Source organism: Heliconius melpomene, chromosome 18, assembly GCF_056956725.1.
Source record: "Heliconius melpomene rosina isolate 202511_hmr_F chromosome 18, ASM5695672v1, whole genome shotgun sequence".
In the NCBI taxonomy this organism is placed as follows: domain Eukaryota; kingdom Metazoa; phylum Arthropoda; class Insecta; order Lepidoptera; family Nymphalidae; genus Heliconius; species Heliconius melpomene.
Window position 1 is genome coordinate 11,834,255 of NC_140406.1, and position 21,419 is coordinate 11,855,673.

The window sequence follows — 21,419 nt, forward strand, 5'->3', positions numbered from 1 at the left end:
TTTTTAATTTTGATATTTTTAGTACAGGACAGCTGTAGCTTAATTTTACTGTATTTATTTCTTGTGTAATTTGGTGTATTCTAATAATCCATATTAATAATTGAGACTATGATTGCAAAAAATAAATTAAAAAAAAACTATCAATCGCCTTATTAAAATTTCTTTTACCTACATGAGCAGATCCGTCAGAGAGGACTTTCAATATAGTTACATTTTTTTTTTATTTTCACGCTGTATCCCGCATATAGCAGGATAGGCAGAAATAAGTTAGTGCCAAGGCACTCCACGCTCTTTTGATAATCGAATAATTCAGCTCAATTTTTTATGCGCTAATCTCACTTGTAAAATTCAATATTTGAAAAAGTCATACATAACTGCCTATTAATATTTAAAAGTGATATTCCAATTTAAGGAAAGGAAAGAAAAATATTTTTTTAGAAAACTTATATAAAAAATTCGTCGATTATTCGAGTTTCCTAAGTATTTAAATTTTCATATTATTAAAAAAAAAAACTACATTCATTATACAGTTAATGTGAAACGTCCACGTCTCAGTTTCTGACGCTACCAACTTTCATATTTTTATTTGTGTTACATTTTATCGACGTTATATTATTTATATTAAAATAACATTATACTTCTCATATGACTTCAATAACTTTACAGAAATCTGTTCTATAGATCATCATTAACGTATGGCGGTTTGTCTTTAATTTAATACGTTGAACTTTTGGGTACTAAACTGAGGTCATAGCACTTATAAAAGGTTATTTTTTTATAAAAAATATTTTAAGTTTAAATAATTTCATTTCTTTTATAAATGAAAAGAAATTCAATTAGTCTCATATTATTTTGACGTTATAGTAGCACTTTTAAACAAGTGTTTTTTTTTGTGAAATTGCTTCCTTGTCGGTTTAAAACATCATTTTAAGTAGTGTTAAATATTAAAATAAATGTACGAAAAATTTACGTAAATGAAAAATAAATGTAAAAAAAAATATGAACCAAATTGAGAACCTCCTGTTTACCTTCTGTTTTTATATTATAATAATTGTGGTTTCACGCTTTTTCTCATAGGTATATAGTAGAGCAGATTATGAGCATCAACATCCAGTACCCGTAAAGTAACTATTTTTTAGCTTCACACTGTATCCTGTACATATGAGGGTAGCTAGAGGTAATCTGACAACCAAGAAATCAGAAACACTGTTTCTATTAAGGCAATTCCGTTCCCAACTTTCCGCCGAGTTCTCGAAGAATTGTGTGCTGAATGGCGGAACTTAACACCGCGCTTTTGTACAGGAAACGATCTTAATACTATTAAAACACTCCGTTCCTCATGTTTACAAAAATTACGAAGCAATATATGTTGACTGACGGAAGTTAACGCCACTCTATAACTTACCAGACATAGAAATTAAAAAATATATATATAATCATTCCCCCAAATAAAAATCGAATCCAATTGCTCCACGATAGTCTCAAGTACCAACTGCAGCAGACTTTTTCAAATAAATAAAAAACAAAACGCTAGAGAAACTTATATAAACAATTCTGATTAAGATCTTTGATCCATTACGTTAAAGTACACGTGTTGTTAGTTGTTTACTCATTATTCGGTTAACAACCTCAGATTACAACAAAGTAAGGATAGCTTTGACTGCAGGTCACCTACATGTCACGTTATCAAGAATCTAGCATCTATTATGCGATATGGAAAATAATATATATATATGCGATGACATTGAAGATATTATATATTTGAAGGATACGCATTGCACTGCCTACACATATGGGGCTAGTTATGGCGAAGGAATTGGATTCGATACCCACTCGAGAAAATAAAATATTTAATACCTATGTTAATTTTTCTTTTCGCTAACGAGGCAAGGCGCGGCGTTGAGTCTGCCACACAACACGCAATGCCTCCAGAATTCAGTGGAAAGTAGGGAACGGAAGTTTCTTAATGGGAGCAAATAATTTTAACATCAGGTTCGTAGGTTTCCGCTAGGTTTTTCCGCCTCCGCTTTTTCAAATATCCGCCTATTTATTATTGTTATTACTATTTTTCAAACAATATCTACATATTATTTATACCTACCTATATGTTTCTATTATATGTAAATAAATTTGTAAGTGGCTTACTTATTAAGCGTAAAATCAGGTATATCACGTATGGAAGGAAACACTAAAGAAAATTGGGCATACGAAGGGGCTGGGCTGGGCTGGACTTTAGCTTAGTAATTTTCCATAACTTATATTATATTCAACGAAAGATTTTCTCCGTTCTGGTAGTCAAAGAGACGTGTTGGGCGGAACGTGGGGAGCGGAGTGTTTTGACACTAGGTTCCCTGTGACTATCCTGCTTCGAAATAAAGCGTGAAGCTCAACTTATTCTTTTTTAAAAATAGCCAATCTGTTAGTACCTTTTAATACTTATTTTAAACACAAAAGCACTTAAAAATGTAAAAAAATGAAGTACGGTGTTAAAATGACATCGGGATGAAATCGTAACGTCAACAGAAGCGAAAAAAAATAACTTAAAAACTTTTAATAGCATCAGGTTTTTTCTTCGACACGTGTTTTCATATTTCTAGTAGTAATGATTTTAAAGGGCCTCGTTAAAATTAGTGATACAAAAACTTTGTTTTATTGCAACTAGCTTTATAAGGGCTGAGGGGTATGTTTACTTTATATATTTAGGTAGGCAAAGCGTGGTGTTGAGTTCCGCCACTCAACACACTATGTCTCTCAAGAATACGGTGGACGGTGTTGCCTGCACAACATGGTGCTATGTATTTAACTAATTGTATTTAATTGTTAACTAATTTAAAATTAGTTATGCTAGTTTTATGTGCTGAAATGATTATATTGAAAACAACAAAAATATACTCGTATATACATAAATAATAAATAAATATTATATAGTATATTTTTATTTAGATTTTTTATAATCTTATCCTATATCTTATAAAACAAAGTCGCTTTTTGTGTCTGTCTGAACTTTCTAACTCTTTTTCTTCTAAACCACCCAACGGATTTGGATGCGGTTTTCACCATTAGGTCGAGTATTTCTCAGGGAAGGTTTATATATAGTTTATTATTTGTACATTCTTATGTAAATTAACATAAATACGATAAATGTGTATAAAGTCCTACCCGCTGAGACACTTTGGCGCATGCGCTGCTGTAATGGTAAATACTACATGAAAAAAAAATACTCGAGTATTGTTCCTCTTAATAAGATCTACAAAAAAGTCCGCGATGGCATACTCGTATCTTTTAAGAATAACGTGTAATGATCGTATTTCTGTCTAAAAATAGTAATTTCAATATATTTTTTATTCTGAGGGATATTTTTCCATAATGGTATTAATCCTTATCCTTTAAAATACTTTATTAAATTTCTACGTTAAACGAAGATAAAATTTGCTTTTTGAACTATTTCGAAATTGCGAATAGTTTTAGAGAAAAACGCATTTAATTATTGACACATCACGCCGTTCACACATCAACTGTATCGAGTCAAGTTTCACTTATCCCTTACTCTCAGCATATAAATAAATACATTAGTTACGTTGGCCATTTAATGTAGATCAAAACTGTCTTTTCTGTTTTTCATTTTAATAAGTACTTTAGAAGTTGTTACAATATCAAAAAATCCTTGCTGCGAAACGCGCCTCGCGACGTTATGCTTATACAAGCGCGTCCGCCGCGCCCGTCTGCCTTACACGCATCGGTGGTTCAGTGGTAGAATGCTCGCCTGCCACGCGGGCAGCCCGGGTTCAATTCCCGGCCGATGCATTCTATTTAATTTTCGTCACAGGCAGCCACGTAGTGCTTGCTTTTCATCAGGGACAGAATACCCTCTTTAGCATTAACCACAAGCTCGAAAAAAAAAACCCGCCTGCCTTTATAGCAACGAAGATTTAGATGCGTTTGCACGTATTGGATAATTCGAGTTGAATGTATTATTTAATGTCATTTAACTATCTAAAAATAGTAATTTAAATATATTTTAATAAGTACTTGAAAAGATTAGTAGCACAGATATAAAATTACGGTACCTACTAAAAAATCCTTGCTGTGTAAAACAATTGGAAAATCCTTATTCAAACTACGAAAATGCGGGTTGCATTAGGTTTAATTAATTTTCACATTATCTTAAGTGCTTTGTAAACATACATTATATGAATAATCCAGTAGCAAAAGCGGGCGAAGCCGCAATAGGGTCGCTAGTATATGAATAAAACAAAAATGCAGAGAGGAAGAAGAAAAACCTTTTGTTACCTACGCAATATAAATACTTAATATTTGAACCTAACATCATACTTGCCTATTAAAAGACTAATCGATAGCAGAACCTAGTGTCTCACTGTGTATAATCAATGCTTTCTCGGCATAATACGATATATTCCTCCGTCAATAAACAAAATACCTGCTTCTTCAAATAGGATATTACAAAATCTAATATTATAAAAATGAGAAGTTGGTTTGAACGCAATAATCTTATATAAGATCATGAAAAAATATTTTGGTTTCGGATAGTCCATTCATTAATGAAGGATATATATTATCATTATCATCACAGCCATCATTTCCATCTAAATATAATCATTCCATGTAAAAACACGTAATATATCTGTACCTGTCGAATGTGTCATGTGTCATACATAGCTCTTAGTTATTTAAATTGCATGTAAAAGCTAATGTTGGGTAAATATATATATAGAAAATCTAAAAGTATCTTATTAATAACGAAATCTGAAAGACAAAAAATACATAATAATTCACATATAGTGTTTTTTTTTTAGCTCATGCTACCGCACCTTATCCTGCACTTAGCATTTAATACACTTTGTTCCTCATTTTCACATTGGCGAAGAAATTAAAATTATATATAAGTATTTCGATTTCCTCGAATGGGAATGGAACGGGGTCGTGTTATTAGTATTGTTTTCTATGATAAAATTAAAAGAAATTTTCAAATATTTGAATGTCACTAATGCTTTTAAAATGAGCCATTCCCGAAAACACTAAAACAAAAGCGTGAAATACGCAAAAAAATATTAACAGCCAATTAAGTGAAAAATGGATTAACCAAACTCTAAGACTATATTACGGCGCCAAAAGACAGTAAAGATTATGACAAAATCTATTTGTATCTGTCAAATTTTTAACTAAGCAAATTTGTGCTTTATTTCCTACTAAAAAGAGGTTATAAGCTATGGTGGAATGTTTTAATAAGATGGTGGCTTAAAGCACATGTGTAGTTTCGAGTAGATTTTTTTTCGCTATCCCAACAGCTCCTGTTATTCCCGATTGATATCCCAATCAGTGTGGACGTGTTCGCGAGTGCACAGATAATATATACGAGTGTCAACTTGACAGCGCGCCATTTTGTGATTTTTTAAAATTTGTGATTAAGAATAATTTTCAAACCGGTAAGTACTTTCATAGTTAATTAATTATTTAATAAATTTTTCTCTATTTTTTTACTTAAATTGAAATTTTCTATTATTTTTAAATCGTAAAACTTTAATATTATATTTAATTTAATATTATATTTCTAAAATGTTGTATATAAATACGATTAAGTAAATAACATGAAATACTAAATTTACAATTTGGGTTATTAAATTTATCTATTATCATTAGGATGAAGTTAGTGAAACGTAGAAAAACAAAAATTATAGATTATGTAGATAGGGCATATCCTTTGCTATATGTAAGGTGATGAAACCAACACGTGTTGCAAAATGTGTAATAACAATAGTAATTAAATTTATAATTCGCAGATGTACAGGCCACGCGAGACGTTGCTCGGAGAAAGTTTATTTTTACAATAATAGCAAACCATATGCGGACATATATACCACATGTCAATTTATTCACCTCTGTATCGGGATTAGTGAACTTTAGGCGAATGAACTTATAATCATGGCAGATTATGACCTCATGGCTTACGACGACGACGAACTGTTTCAAGACAGAACAGAAAATGTTACAGACTTACACGCTTATTACATGTCACAATTCAATTTAGAATTAGAGAATGGAAAAACTAAACCAAAGAACGATAATTTTAAATTTGGTGTCGAGGAAAGTTTCGATTTTGAAGTGTTAGATAATTTTAATAATACTGAAAATAATAAAACTGATTTTGAAATTATAGATGAAGTTATAGATAGCAACATAAACGATCAGAACATAAAAGAAGTTCTGCTAGACTTAGATAGCATAGAATTCGACGATAACAGCTTCAAATCCGACTCATACGATGACAGTAATAAGAAGAATTCTAATTTTGAAACAAACCATGATTATATAGATGACGAATCTCTGATCGACGAACTTTGTAGAGAAGATAGTGAATCATGCCGTTTGACACCGGATGCATTTAACGAAGACTATTTAAAAACTGTCTCTAATGAAAATTTATTGCCGTCGATAGAAACGGCGTTTTCTAAACGATATTGTAATTTTAACACGGACGACTTTAATATACAAGAGAATGTATACAATACTAATCTAGTTCAAACACCGAATACGCCAGTTGTAAGTAGTTTAGACCATTTTAGCTATCCAAATAATATATTGTACAATTTGGACAATGAAAAGAAATATAGTCTACCAGACACGCCGACTAGCTGTACGGAATTCAATTTTGATAGGTCTTGTAGAAAAGCATCGGTATCCGATTCCATAGAAAGTGATGTGCAAAGTGCAGGTTACTACGATGAAAATTCTGAAAACTTCGATGAAGATGAGCTTTTTATAAATTTAGATGAATTCGGATTAATATTTGAGAAAGATGAAGCTGCAAAAGCTGATGATAAACACGGACAAAATGAAAAACGATCTGATAAAGAAAAAACGCAAGGTATATTTTAAATTTCTTAAGTTCGCTCTTTTTCTTTTTATCTTTTATTTTTCTATTTTCTTAACTTAACCAAGTGTACCAGATGTTCCCAAGTTTTCTCTGCGTAACTGCTATGTGTGCGGGATACAGCGTGAAGCTGGATAAAAAACTGAAAATTAATATTTAATGATAGTCAACTCTTTAATTAACATTTCTGTGTGCCTGTTACTGGTCATTCGCCTGTTTAAAAACACCGTAGCGATTTTATCTTTGAAACGTCAAAGTGAAGTAACTTATAAATCACATTTGTTTATATTTTAGGTGAAAGGGTGTGCCTATGGGAGCAATGCTTCGAAAGATATCCAAATCAGAACTCGCTGGTGGAGCATATCGAGAGGGCGCACGTCAACACTTATAAAGGTAGACGATAAAAATGTTTATATTTTAGGCTTTCAACGTAGTGCTTAGAACAAGTTTCTTAATAATACAACTCTCTTTTCCTTAATTTTCTTGTATTTTCACAAGAAAATAATGATTTTTAGTTAATAATCATTTTAGTAGAAAATAAGCAAAATTCTAGACTATTTTATATGAAACTGTGAAGCACTCACGGAGTGGCACAAACGTGTGACTGTAGACACGAAGGTTGTGACTTCGATTATCTCTCGGGGTAATTAAATATTTAATATTTTCATTTCTTCGCTCTGGTAGCAAAGTAAAGCATGGCATTAAATTCCGCCACTCAACACGCAATCTTAACTCTTGTAATCTTAACACTAAGTTCCCCATGCCCTCCTAAATGCGGGATACATAGGGAAACTGTATTTTGCTAATAACTCTATTTAGGGATATTGACAAATAATTCAATTGTCTCTGCACTGGCTAGCAAAGTCATGTGTTACACACAAGTTATTATTCTGGTTACTATGAATCATTTGGTTATGGATGCAGTTTTTAAAAATGATGAATCAGTCTTTAACCCATATAATAAAAGTCTAATTCAAATCTAAACTAAATTTCGACTAAATTCACGAAATTGTAGTTTTTTTATATTAGCAAATCTCCTATGTTTACCGTATTGCGTATGTATACCGTATACTCCTATGTTTACTGAATTAGCGACATAACATGTTGCCGTAATTTAAAGTAATTTTCACCAACTATCGGAAAAATGGAATAAATAAAGTAATAGTACTGTTTAGAAATTCGTTAAACATTTATTTAATGTTACATAGACAATGTTAATATTAATTTATATAAAAAATTAACTTATATTATAATTTGTTTCAGGTGACGAATTCAGTTGCTTATGGCGGGACTGCGCGCGCGCACGACGACCGTTCAACGCGCGTTACAAGCTTCTCATACACATGCGCGTACATTCCGGACACAAGCCTAATAGATGTCATGTTAGTATTATTACATTAATGGTATTGTTTTATTGTTTTTTCAGCTTCACGCTGTATTTCACGTGTAGCACGGTAGGCAGAGAGAGCTCAGTGTTAAGACACTCCGCCCCCCACATTTCCGCCGAATTCTAGAGTCATTGCGTGTTGAGTGGCGGAACTAAACGCCGCGCTTTGCCTCTATACCGGTTTGTTTCGCTACTTCTAACAAAATAATAAAAGAATATACTTATCACATCTAAAAGAAAACCTAAAAAATATTGCTTGGTTAGCATGATGCAATAATGAGAATTTCTGTTTTACATTCGTAAAGTCCATGAAATTGAATTATGAGCGAGCCCGACAACGTAACATTCATTAATTCAATTATTATCTTTTTAAGTTTTCTTTTTCTAGCTTTTTCTTATTTCTAACTTTATTATTTTCTTTTTACAGCATCCAGGCTGCGGTAAGGCGTTTTCTCGCCTAGAAAATCTTAAAATTCACGTCAGATCTCACACAGGAGAGCGTCCGTACGCGTGTCCCGCGCCGCATTGCAGGAAAGCCTTCTCTAATTCATCAGATCGGGCGAAACATCAACGAACTCATTTTAATGCGGTACGTTATTATAAAATAGATTTATAATTCATTTTTATCTATTTTCTTTATCCATAATTTTCTTTTATAAATCTATGTAAATGTTAAATCGAAAGGTCACTCACTCATCACGAAATCTCAGAAACTACAAGTGCTACGAATCTCCAATTTTGCATAGGAGTTACTTATAGGACGTAGGTGCTCGCTAAGACGGGAATTGGCAATATTCGATCTCTAAGGGGTTGTTTTTGGGGTCGAAAGTTTGTATGAAACTTCGTTACTACAAATGCTAGTCTCAAATTTTGCATAGACGTCACTAGGACGTAGTCATGGAGACAGAAATTAATAATAACATAGTTCACGCGGGTGAAACCGCGAGCGGGCCGCTAGTTTTTAATAGGTATACACAAAAGATGTTTTTTCGTGCAATATTAAAATAATAATATACATATATAGCAATACTTTAATTAAATTAGCGAATCAATTTTACATTTTTAAATATAAATTATTATAAAAAAAAGATACATTTAAAAATATAAAAAAACCACTCTTCCGAGGGCGGGACAAGGGTCCAAGACATCGGTGGTTAGGGCTCCAGAGAGAGGAACCGCCGCACAATACGTGCCGTCTCAAGTAATACTGCCTTCTGTATCCGGTTCTTGATCCAACAGCTAAGCGATAGCCTCTTAAGGTGTTGGTCGAGGCTTTTCGCTATTAAACCGTTAACCGAAACCACTATCGGCACAATGATAGTCGCATTGACATCCCACATGGCGGTAATCTCATGGGCTAGGTCCAAATATTTAGATTGTTTTTCTTCTTCGGCCTTCACGAGATTTTCATCATGTGGGATAGTAACGTCAACAATCACTGCGCGGCGCGCCACTCGGTCTACTAGTACTATATCAGTTCTATTGGCAACAATATACCTGTCAGTAATAATAGACCGATCCCAGTAGAGCAAAGCACAGCTATTTTCAAGAAAAGACATGGGATTGTACCTGTAGTAAGGCACCTCCAATTCTACAAGGCCATATTGAAGAGCAAGTTGCTGGTGTATTATCTTGGCTACTTAATTGTGTCTATGCAAATACTCACCATTAGCAAGATGAGAACAACCAGAGACAATATGTCTGAGGGACTCCCCAGGTCGATGACACGCCCGGCAGATGTCGATAGTGCCATCTTTCATAATATGTCTCTGGTAGTTCCGTGTCTTGATAACTTCGTCCATAATTGCACAGACAAAACCTTCAGTTTCTCCGAAAAGATCCCCGAACTGTAACCAAGATATACATAATTATTATTTATTGAATGTTCATAATTATACATTTCTGAATGTACTTTTCTATTGCAGAGGCCCTACGCCTGTGGAGCGGCAGGTTGCGGCAAACGCTACACTGACCCATCCTCTCTACGGAAGCACGTAAAATCACACCCCCATATAACGCAAGTTCCTCGAACCTGTATACCTCCGTCACGACCGATAAGACGCACTGAGCAACTGGTGCCTAGTTCACCAGCCAAGCTAGCCACTTTGAGATGTATTAGAGATAAACTGACTGTACCTAGATTACAAAAGTTGTAATTTTTCTTATTATTATTGCTATCTTAAAATAAAAACGGACTAACTTAAATTTTGTGAAGAAAAATGACCAAATATACGATTGTTAAATCGTTTTCGTGTTAAGGGCTCGAAATGTAAAAATGTCATCTATAGCAAGAAACTTGTCGACCAAAGTTTAAGATTTGAATGAAAAATGAAAGAGTAATTTGGAAAAGAAAGTTTCGTTATTGACGAAAACCAAAGATATTTTCTTATTTTCTATTAATTTTACTTACATATTCTTTATTTCATATTTTATAATGTAAATAAAGTCAAGCTCAATTAAAGACTGGGTTAGTGCTCAAATATTTTTTTAGTAGAGATATGTTTGACATGTCTCTGATGTTTAGGTTACGGGAACAATGACTTAGACTATAATTTTAAAATCAAGAGGCAAATGCTAGTAACAAATTTTAAATCTATATATATATATAACTATTTCGTTATTAAGTGACAGACAAACAACGTACAGGCGAAACTGCTGGACTAAGAAACTTGAAATATGACATGAAGAGGGAGATGAGGGAGTGCAGACAAGCACTAAGAGAGGATGTCTCGAAATGATTTTTTTTAAACCTACGTGAACGGGAATGATTTTTTTTTATGTTACCTCTTAAAGTCCACGCAAGGATGTTCCCATCAAAACCATGTTGAATATAAAATATAATAAATACTCAAGACATAGGAGGTATTTATATTAACACAAATTTATTACTAGTATTTGCTATTGAAACACAATTATTTGTAAACTAGTTTAAGTACTAAGGATTTTTTATTTTTGTGTCAAACACGTTTTAAAAGACACTTCTTAATTTTAATTTTATAGTTTTAAACTATTAGAAATGATCGGTGTTGAAAGTAAGTTAAGATGATAATGACGAAAAACAATGTTTTCATTTAATAACTCTAATTTAGTGGAAACACGTCCCCTCGAGGGCATATATAGAGATATTTTCCACGGAGGCCCTGGACTTTAACAGATTTGTTGGTGTAAATATCTTTTTTTCTATTTTTTAGGGTAAATTTTATGTTATTAAACTTTTTGGACTGGGCACAAGACTATTCGGGGGTTAGTGCTGACCAAGTGATGTGATCTAGATTGTGTTTATCTGTGAACTATGAATGAGTGATTGTATGGTTTAAGCGAATGAATGAAAAATGAGTTATAAACCCATACACACTAGTTCTTAAGCAATCTTTAAAAAAACTTTACTTACTTTCAGTCACTGTAGATATATTTTTCACTTTACAAGCGTTAAGTGAACGTTCTTCCTACACCTATTTTTGCTCAATTATTAATAGTATGTTAAGGAACTTCGCAGTATTGCTCAATTTTAATAGTTATTTTTAGTTTCTATTTTATAATTCGTAATTTATTGCATTAAGTACGTAAGTCATATATTTTTGCTAAGCCTTGTGCCAAATTATATAAAAAAAATACAATTTTTTAAAATACTTTCAAATATAAGTGTAATTCGATAACTCTTATTTATTAGAACGCTTTGACATTAAAGTTGAAACGTAACATAATAAGATTAAAAATGGCAAGAAGATGAAAAAATAATGAAAAAACAAGTCTTCAATATGTAATTTGTATGTTGTTATTCTGAAAATATGATGTTTTTATAACTTATCTTGTTTTTAATGATTCTAGCAAAGTGTTAGTCTTAAGTAGAAGTTGCTACGGCGCGACGTTTAATATTAACGTCGGTAATGTACAAAAGTTGGATGCTTTCCAAAGAATCTCCTTTGTTAGTTTATTTTGTAAGATCATTTCCATTTAAGATCTCTTTTTTATTAATTAAGTTTTTTTTTTTATTTTAAGTTAAGGTAAGCTTAAGACAGCTGCTGTCGAAAATTGCTCATTATTTTAAATACATTTTTAGAAACTTTTTTGTGTTTTTTTTTATTTCACATTCTGTATAAAGGCTGTCCTAGCGCAGTGTACTAGGGGGAATGAATTGTTTTCTTTCACTCGGTCGGTTGGCGAGTAAAGCGCGGAATTAAGTTCCGCTACTCAACATGCAATGTCCTGAAAATTGACCCGAAAGTAGACAGTGTCCTAGCAATAGGTTCCCTCGGATTATGCTGTTATATGCAGTAAGAAAAATGATATTGTTTTTCAAAATATAACTTTTGACATAATTAGCATTAATAATGGAGTTAGAAATAGCTATAGGTTCAAATACGACTTTAAACAACTATTTTGTCTTCAAATTAATTATTCCTCTACATGATAAACACTTTGTTAACTGTTAATAAACAAAAATATTATGTGGCGTTGCTCACCAAAAAGGATATGAGGTTCCGAGAATTAAAATGCAATATCTTCAAATGAAAGATGACATAATAAATGTATAGCTAACACCAGAAACAGGAATATATCAATATTCTACCTAAGCATGACCTCTGAAAAACATGATCTTACAGCGTCAAAGCTAAGGTCATCTTTATCGAAGCTTACAATGTAACTATCGCAGTATAGGGTCAAATATTACACGTGCGTAAATAAAGTATATAAGGGCTGTTATCTGTGGAAGTAACCAGAAGTGATCTTCTCCGATAGTGGTGAACCGGATTGGATAGGCTGTAAGCATGAAGATCCTGGTCCTAGCGGCCGTTATTGGTAAGTTTTTACCATATTTTATGTATTATTTAGTTTTTTTGTGCTTTAAGAGTATTTTAAGAGTTTTTTTAAGTGTTTCGTACCTCAAAAGAAAAAATACGGAACCCGTAAAGAATCACTTCATTGCTCGTCTGTCAAGACCTCTTATCTCAACATTGCGTTGATATATCAAGCTGAATTTATATTTATCAAATATTCAGGGCTACGGTCCCTTTGAGATATTGATTCATATTTTCTTGTAATATTTTTTACGTTTTGCTCTGTATTCATTACATTATATCTATAAATCTTAGTTTATTCTTATAATAAAAATAAAATAAAACATACGGAAATTTTGTTAAAGACCGATTTGATTTTCGTTAATACTTATAAAAGTTTAGGAATAAAAGTAAAAAAAAAACTTTACTTTCTTTTTCATACAGTGGCCGTGTCTTCGGGCCGCCTCAGTGGTAGCAAACGCCCTACAGGAGAACAACCTCAACCAGAAAAATCTCAATGGCCATGGCAAGTCGGAAAGTTGTATCGCTATGAAGTGGAAAGCCACAACTTGGCCTATCTTCCGGAGGGCGCTAGTACCGGCAATTCCTTTAGAGCACGTTGTACGGTCCGCAGTAAAGCTCCAGGACATCTTCAAGCTAAACTGGAAAATCCGCAAAATGCTCAAATTCATCAAGAGCTTCAACGTAATGAACCATTGCCGGATGACCTAAAATACCAACCTGTCGCAAAATTAGATGTTCCATTCGAAATTAACTATGATAATGGCAGAGTACTTTCCTTGAATTTGCCTCCATCTGTAACACTAGCACAAGAAAATTTACTTAAGGGTCTTATTGGAGCACTGCAAGTGGATTTATCTACTAAACGCAATGTAAAGAGCTCACATGACACATATGACAAGGAAAGTCAGCAAGGATTATTTAGAAAAATGGAAACTGATGTCACTGGTGATTGTGAAACTTTGTACTCGGTGTCACCTGCTGCTGCTGAATGGAGACGAGAACTTCCAAACTTTGCCTCTGAAGAAGATCCCATGGAAGTCACAAAGAGTAAGAATTACGGTCATTGCCACCATAGAGTTGACTATCATTTTGGTGTACCACAAGGTGCTGAGTGGAGTGGAACTGCTAATAAATTAGAGAAAGAACCTTTTATTCAAAGGGCTATGGTATCAAGAATACTCGTTGGTAAGAATGGTCCAATTTATAAATCGGAATCTACTAGTACAGTTAATGTACATCCTCACTTATATGGTAATCAAAAAGCCGAAGTACATAGTAAAGTTAGTTTCCGCCTAGTATCACAAACTCAAGATACTGAGCCTGAATGGTCACTGCCTGAAGGTTCCCGTGAAATTCAAAATCTTTTGTATTCCTTGACACCAAAGCAAGTAACTATTGATGAAGATAGATCATCTTCATCGTCTTCTTCAGAATCAGTAGAAAAAAATATAAACATTCAACAATATAACCGTGAACGGCGATCAACACGCCCAAAGTCAGTTGTAGCAATCAATAAAGTAATTATCAAGAAGAGAAGTCAAGAGGACAGTTCATCAAGTTCCAGTGATTCAGCTTCGGCTTATGTAAACGATGATATACCTAAAAATAATGAACCCGCATATGCTGCATTGTATATGGACCCTCAACCTCACAGCGATAAAAAGCAAAATCCTATGAACGCCCAAAAACTTGTGCAGGAAATTGCACAACAACTTCAAAATCCAAACAACATGCCGAAAGCAGACTTCTTGTCCAAATTTAACATATTGGTCCGAGTTATAGCTTCCATGAGCTATGGACAACTAAGTCAAACCAGTCGTAGCATTGAAATTGCAAAATCGAGTAGCGACAATGTAAAATCTGATATGTGGATGATATATCGAGATGCTGTAGCTCAAGCTGGTACCTTCCCGGCATTCCAACAAATAAAATCATGGATTCAAACCAAGAAATTAGAAGGAGAGGAAGCAGCAGAAGTTGTGGCTTCTCTAGCCAAAACTTTACGATACCCAACGAAAGAATGTATGATACAATTTTTTGAACTGGCAATGAGTCCAGAGGTGAGCAGCCAAATGTATCTTAATAGCAGTGCTTTAATTGCCGCCACTAAGCACATAAACATGGGTCAAGTAAACAATGAAACTTCCCATCGTTACTATCCTACTCACATGTATGGCCGTCTATCTAAAAAACATGATCACTTCGTAGATCAAGAAATTTTGCCCCGATTAAATGCAGAGTTCAAACTCGCAGTCGAACAAGGTAACACTCATAAGGCACAAGTGTATATGAGGGCCATAGGTAATCTGGGTCATAGTTCTGTTTTAGATGTATTTGCGCCATATCTTGAAGGGAAAATTCCAGTTTCAACTTACCTCAGAATGAGAATAGTCCAAAGTCTCAATGTCTTGGCTTACCAGAGAGATAGGCGTGTTCGTGCTGTATTATATAGCATCTTGAAAAATACAGCTGAACCATATGAAGTAAGAGTCGCCGCTATTCATAATATTTTCATGAGTCGTCCTACTGGTGCTATGATGCAAGCTATGGCACAAATGACCAAAGAAGATCCAAACAAAAATGTGCGATCAGCTCTTAAGTCAGTTATCGAAACAGCTGCTCAACTTAAACATCCTCGCTTCCATGAAACGTAAGTTAATTAATTAGTTAAAATATATATAATATATTTATTTTTATATAAATATATTTTTATTTTATATGAGATATTATATCGAAGAAATTTATTCTTAGACATGACTGCGACATAAAAATAAACATTTCAATATTAAACTTAATTTTAGTGCAAGGGCTGCTCAATCGGTAAAAGATATGCTTACGAAGGAAGATTTTGGCCTACAATATTCTAGAAAGAGCAAAATGGAGTTCTTTGATAGGGAAAATCATTACGGCATAGTATCTATTCTATCGACAATAGGAAGTAAAGACAGCTTTTTCCCCAAGTCCTTAAAATATTCATGGAAAAACAGGGCTTCTGGCTGGGACGACCAAGCAATGGTAAATGTAGTAATATATTATTTTATTATATATTATTTTATTATTTTTTTAATAAATTATTAATTTACTATGGAAAATGATTACTATCACAAAATGATAATGAAAAATACTTTAATTTAAATGACTCAGTTACCTAAATATAAAAGTATCAAATAAATGTAAAAACATATTTATAAAAACGTTGTTTTTATTATTATACTATTTATATTTTAGTATATACAATAGTAATTAAATATTTTTTATTTATAGCTTTGGTTGACAACATCGAATACACAAAAGGTTGTTGATTACTTCTTTGATCAAATATTTGACGAGAAGGAACACAGCTATGAAGATCTAAGCCATAAATATTCTGCTAGAAAAATTTCACAAATTTTGAATATCAAACATGATGAAGAAGAACCTTTGGAAGCCTCCTTCTATATGGACTTTATGAATCAACAGAGATTTTTTGCTTTCAATGGACAGGATATTAAAGCTTTTGGCGTTAAATTCGGCGAGTATCTTTCAGATCTTATTAAAGGCGTTAACAGGCACTACACAAAAGTAGTTAACAGAAATCAAGTTTCAGTGATGTTCCCTATTGCTTCTGGTATGCCTTTTATATACAAATACAAAGAACCGACAGTAGTTCATTTGCAAGCCCGTTCAAAAGGTAACATTGATTTCAAAAATAGGGAAAATTATGAAACTGACGTAGCCCTTGAAAGTGAACTTGCATTTACTTATGCTTCTAACCGGGATGGAAGTGTTGGCTATCTGGATACGCTATCAAACCAATATCCAGCTGTCGGTCTTGTCGGCAAATTCCAATTACATATTCCTCTAAGAATAAATGTTGATGCAAAACATAAGGAGATTAAATTAAGAGTAGCTCCAAAAGAATCAGAACAAGACTCTACTTTAGTTCATTACAGCGTTTGGCCATATAGCAGCAATCAAAAGAAGGACACTTTACTTGCTTTCTCTCAAGATCCGAGCACAAAGGTTATCACGAGGCCCAATAAAGTATTTTCAACCGACTATAAGTTTGGTCAACAGATCGGACTGCCATTGCAACTACAAGGATATTCTTATTCCAAGGATTACAGAAACTTAGGAAGTTTCATACAACACAATGATTTGCCTTCAAGTATTATTTCTGCTTTCAACCAAAAGGATACAGCGCAAACGCACTTTAACTTAAGATATCTTGGAAAACAATACAAAAATAAGGAAATAACCATCACCACAGTATACGGTAATACAATATTATTTTCTTGTTTATGTTTTTTATAGAGACCGTCGTGGCGCGGTGGTTGTGGATTCGATGCCCACTCGAGGAAATGAAATATTTACTTACGTTTTTATTTTTGCGTTGCGTTGTGTTCCGTCACTCAACACGCAATGCCTCCAGAATTCGGTGGAAAGTGGGGAACGGAGTGTCCTACCCTGTTGTATGCGGGATTCAGCATTTTTGATTTTGATTTCTTATGTTTCTTATACCGAAAAATGTATTTTTATTAAACATTTATACCTTCTTTACAATCTCACAGATAGCTTATACAATCAAAAGAATGAAGGAGAAATGCCCCTAATTGCATCAGACATGAGCGATACAGCCCCTAACAGTCCAGCGAGACGCCAAGAGTTAGTAAAGCGAGTCACTGCTGGTATTAAGGCAGCAAGAAGCAAAGTCTTAGATGTGAGCGTCCAATTTAATGCACCTGAAAAATTAGAATATGCTGTAACAGTAGCTGTTGGTCACAGTCAAGTAGATCGTAAAGCTCAATATGCATTTTTCGCTAGCAAAAATTCAGCACAAGGTTCACATCAAATCAACTCTGTTGGAAGAGTAACAAAGCCAGAATCTTCTAGCCCTATGGATTACAAAGAAGCAATTCAACAAGACTTAAAAATGGATTTCGAGGCAGACATACGTTATAATCAGAAAGAAAATGTTCACATTCAAGGTAACGCACAAAAAACACCCAAATCTGTTGATGAACTTCAGAAAAGTCCGTTAGGAAAGCAATGCGCCCAAGAAACAGAAAATGGTAATAATTACCAAAAAGCTTGTCACAAAGCAATTATTAAGGCACACGCTCCTGATAGTTTCAAATTTATTGTTAATTACAAAGATGTAAACCCAACAGTAAAGAACCATGTACATCAATTATATCAAATAGCTCAAAGTCTAGGAATATGGCAGTTGGAGAGTAATGACCAAAAGGCAAATCCTGCAGGAAAAATCGATATAAATCTAGATGCCTCTTACTTAAGTCATACATTAAACATCGGATTGAAATCCCCTTCTGGTGAAATGCGCTGGAGAAATGTCCGTATTCCTGAAGTCGCGGCTATAGCTTTAGCCACGTACTGGCCAATAAGTACACTTGAACGAGTATTGAACTATTACAGCAGCCATCAATATCAACGTGAGTGTTATTAACAAAGAATATTTATTCTATATAGAATAATTTGAAACCTATTAATACTGCATATTACAAATATTTTAAATATTTCATTCTTTTTGTATATTGAGGCCAGTCGTGCCGCGGGACTACATGCGTGTAAATGCGGCTGGTTGTGGGTTCGATTCCTACTCGAAGAAATGAAATATTTGATATTTTCATTTCTTCGCTCCACTAAACACAATTCGACTGAAAGTGGGGATCGGAAGTATCTCAATGGGAACAAAATATCGTAACCCTAGGCCCCTATGTTCCCTTTGCCTATTATGAAGCTTAAAAAATAAATTTAATAAAATTATAAAATAATTATTTATTTAAGTAAACTTAGGTTTAAAATAATTTTCCCTAACAGCTTACTGCAGTGTTGACCATGACATGACAAAATCCTTCAGTGGTCGCAGTTATAACTATAAGTTGACTAGATCTTGGCACGTGGCGTTACTCGACGATAGGGCTTCTAATTCAGATACATTGGCTGTTCTCGCCAGACGGCCAAATGAAAAAGAACAAGAGATGTATATTTCATACAGGTATTATTATTGTTAAATTACTTTCTAAAATTATTATTTCATCATGTACAAATATTTATACAATTAATATTACTTAACAGGTCTCACACTGGTACAGACGTAGAAATTGAATTGACCCCAGCACCTGCAGGTCAAAAGAATCAAGTAGTAAAAGTAAATACGAAAGCTAAAAAAGTTTCCGAAGGTGATCTGACCACCTACTGGGATGACGAGGAAGAAGCTCCTATACTTGAATATCATACTGAGGGAAATGGCGCTTTAATGTTGAAAATTCGTGATACTCGACTTAGAATAATGTACGACGGAATGAGATCAGTTGTTCTTGCAAATGAAAAACGCAAAAATGCAAGAGGAATCTGTGGCTACATGAGCGGAGAAGCTCGTGATGATTATTTAACTCCAAATGGCTTAGTTGATAATCCTGAATACTATGGAGCTTCCTATGTCCTTATTGCTGAAAATAGTGAGCCCCAAGAGAAAGAAAGGCAAGAAAACGCTAAAAGGATGGCATATCAGCCGCAGAGAAGATATACAACAATCTTGCGATCAGATGAAGACTGGAAAACTCAAATGCAATTATCGTCTGAAGAGGAATGGGGTTCTCAAATAATATACAGAGCGAGGAACTATCTTAAAGAGAAGAAACCATGTGAATTAAGGTCACAAGTCCAGTATTATGAGAACCAGGGAGACATTTGTATATCTACAGCGCCCTTACCATCTTGTCAATCTCACTGCAGCGGCGTAGATTACAAGATTCAGTCCGCTGAAGTCGTTTGCAAATCGAAGTTTGATGTAGAATTCCGTGCAGTCCGAGACCAAATTCGACTTGGACAGAACCCGAAGGTAGCCGGACATTCTCAGAGCGCACAATACAGAATACCAGCGTCTTGTAAGGCGTAAACCATCCAAACACTAGATGTAAGTTAACAACATGGCATTATTAATGGACTTTGAAAAGTATCTTATATTATTATATTGCATTTATAACATTTGGCAATATATTATATATGTATAAAAATATGTAATTGAATGTAGTAATATTTATAATTATATGTATTTCTTGTTTTTTTCACTACTTATAGTATTATTACATATATATATATAATTAGAATAGTAATAGAAAGCAATGTAAAAACCCAAAAAAAGGAATAAAATGCTATATGCTTGTCAATTTAGACGTGTTTTTTGTTTTACCCATGCATATTTTTATTTGATAAGTTTTAGTTTCATACCAATAAATATTTATAATTTTGTGTATGGTAACGTAAAAATGTAATAAATATAATCTAAGAATCAATATTGGGAAACTGGAAAAATTAATAAAAATAATAAAATTTAACATGAGGTCAGTTGTGGCGCAGTGGCACAAAGTGTGACTGTAAACGCGACTAATTGTGAGTTCGATCACCACTCTAGGAAATGGAATATTTATTTAAATTTCGTTCGTTTCGTAGTTCTGGACTACTAAATATTATTTGTATATTTGTGCCGCAGTATATTTAGTCCTTAGTAATGTTCAATCAATAATAAAAATGCTACCAAAATCATTTTTATTTTTAATTTTGTCATCGAGTACTGCGTCAAACGAAAGTTAAATCTTAAAACGTCAGAATACCGCATCGCGTCTTCAAATCAGCTGTTTGAGTTTGTCATTTTTCAATTGACCGGAGATTGTATTTTTAATTACAATTTGCTTAGTCAGTGTATGGATATTACTTGGCTGTAATTTTTTATTCCTTTTGTTAACTATAGTATAGTAAGGTATTTAAAAAATAATCATATCATGTATTTCTTGAATCTGTGACAGTTTAAAAATCGAATGTTGTGATTTCTAAGTGACTTGTGAAGATTCATTTTGATTTTCGAATCGCTGTATAAAGTAAGTAGTATTTTTTCTTCTTTTATAATAAAATAAATTAAACTTAAACAGTGTTAGTGAGAAAAAAGAATTACTTTTAAACCTTATTCTGAAATTTATTAGAATAACCGACCCAGTACATATTTCTTCTGTTATCATAAAAAAAGTGCTCCATTGGCACGATGAAAAGCCATATAATAAGCCATAAACAAACAAAATTTTTACACTCATTTCAATTTAAACAATGTTTATGTCATAAAATATGAATTTTCTCATGATCTATTGTCTCATGACCTTTCTTTGTTCTCCACACTATGTGATATTGGTGAAGTGATTAGTGCACAACTGGCACATTCAGAAACACTAAAATGTTTTCTAACATATAAATGATAAATTATATTAAATCAATCTAATATATTATAGATCAAAATCATTTTATATTTTTGTAAAATGTCATCAATTATGTGTATGTGCCACTAGCA

General features: G+C 33.3%; 3 protein-coding genes across 3 annotated transcripts in view; all 3 read left to right on the forward strand.

Moving 5' to 3' along the window:
* The first annotated feature begins 5,803 nt into the window (after positions 1 to 5,803).
* On the forward strand, positions 5,804 to 11,072 carry LOC146529609 (uncharacterized). The gene is made up of 5 exons (XM_085201835.1): positions 5,804 to 6,883; positions 7,184 to 7,282; positions 8,153 to 8,271; positions 8,704 to 8,865; positions 10,202 to 11,072. The coding sequence occupies exons 1-5, from the start codon at positions 5,941 to 5,943 to the stop codon at positions 10,430 to 10,432; spliced, it is 1,554 nt and encodes a 517-aa protein (XP_085057961.1). The 5' UTR covers positions 5,804 to 5,940; the 3' UTR covers positions 10,433 to 11,072.
* Positions 11,073 to 12,970: 1,898 nt separating this feature from the next.
* On the forward strand, positions 12,971 to 20,254 carry LOC146529610 (vitellogenin-like). Its single transcript, XM_085202358.1, has 7 exons — positions 12,971 to 13,076; positions 13,499 to 15,728; positions 15,880 to 16,093; positions 16,343 to 17,333; positions 17,629 to 18,510; positions 18,899 to 19,076; positions 19,157 to 20,254. The coding sequence occupies exons 1-7, from the start codon at positions 13,046 to 13,048 to the stop codon at positions 19,977 to 19,979; spliced, it is 5,349 nt and encodes a 1,782-aa protein (XP_085058484.1). The 5' UTR covers positions 12,971 to 13,045; the 3' UTR covers positions 19,980 to 20,254.
* A 473-nt stretch (positions 20,255 to 20,727) lies between these two features.
* The window catches only part of LOC146529611 (trehalase-like), a 47,429-nt gene continuing 46,737 nt past the window's right edge, over positions 20,728 to 21,419 (forward strand). Inside the window, exon 1 of the mRNA XM_085202360.1 lies at positions 20,728 to 20,958. The gene's annotated coding sequence lies outside the window, so the exon portion shown is untranslated. The remainder of the gene's footprint in view (positions 20,959 to 21,419) is intronic.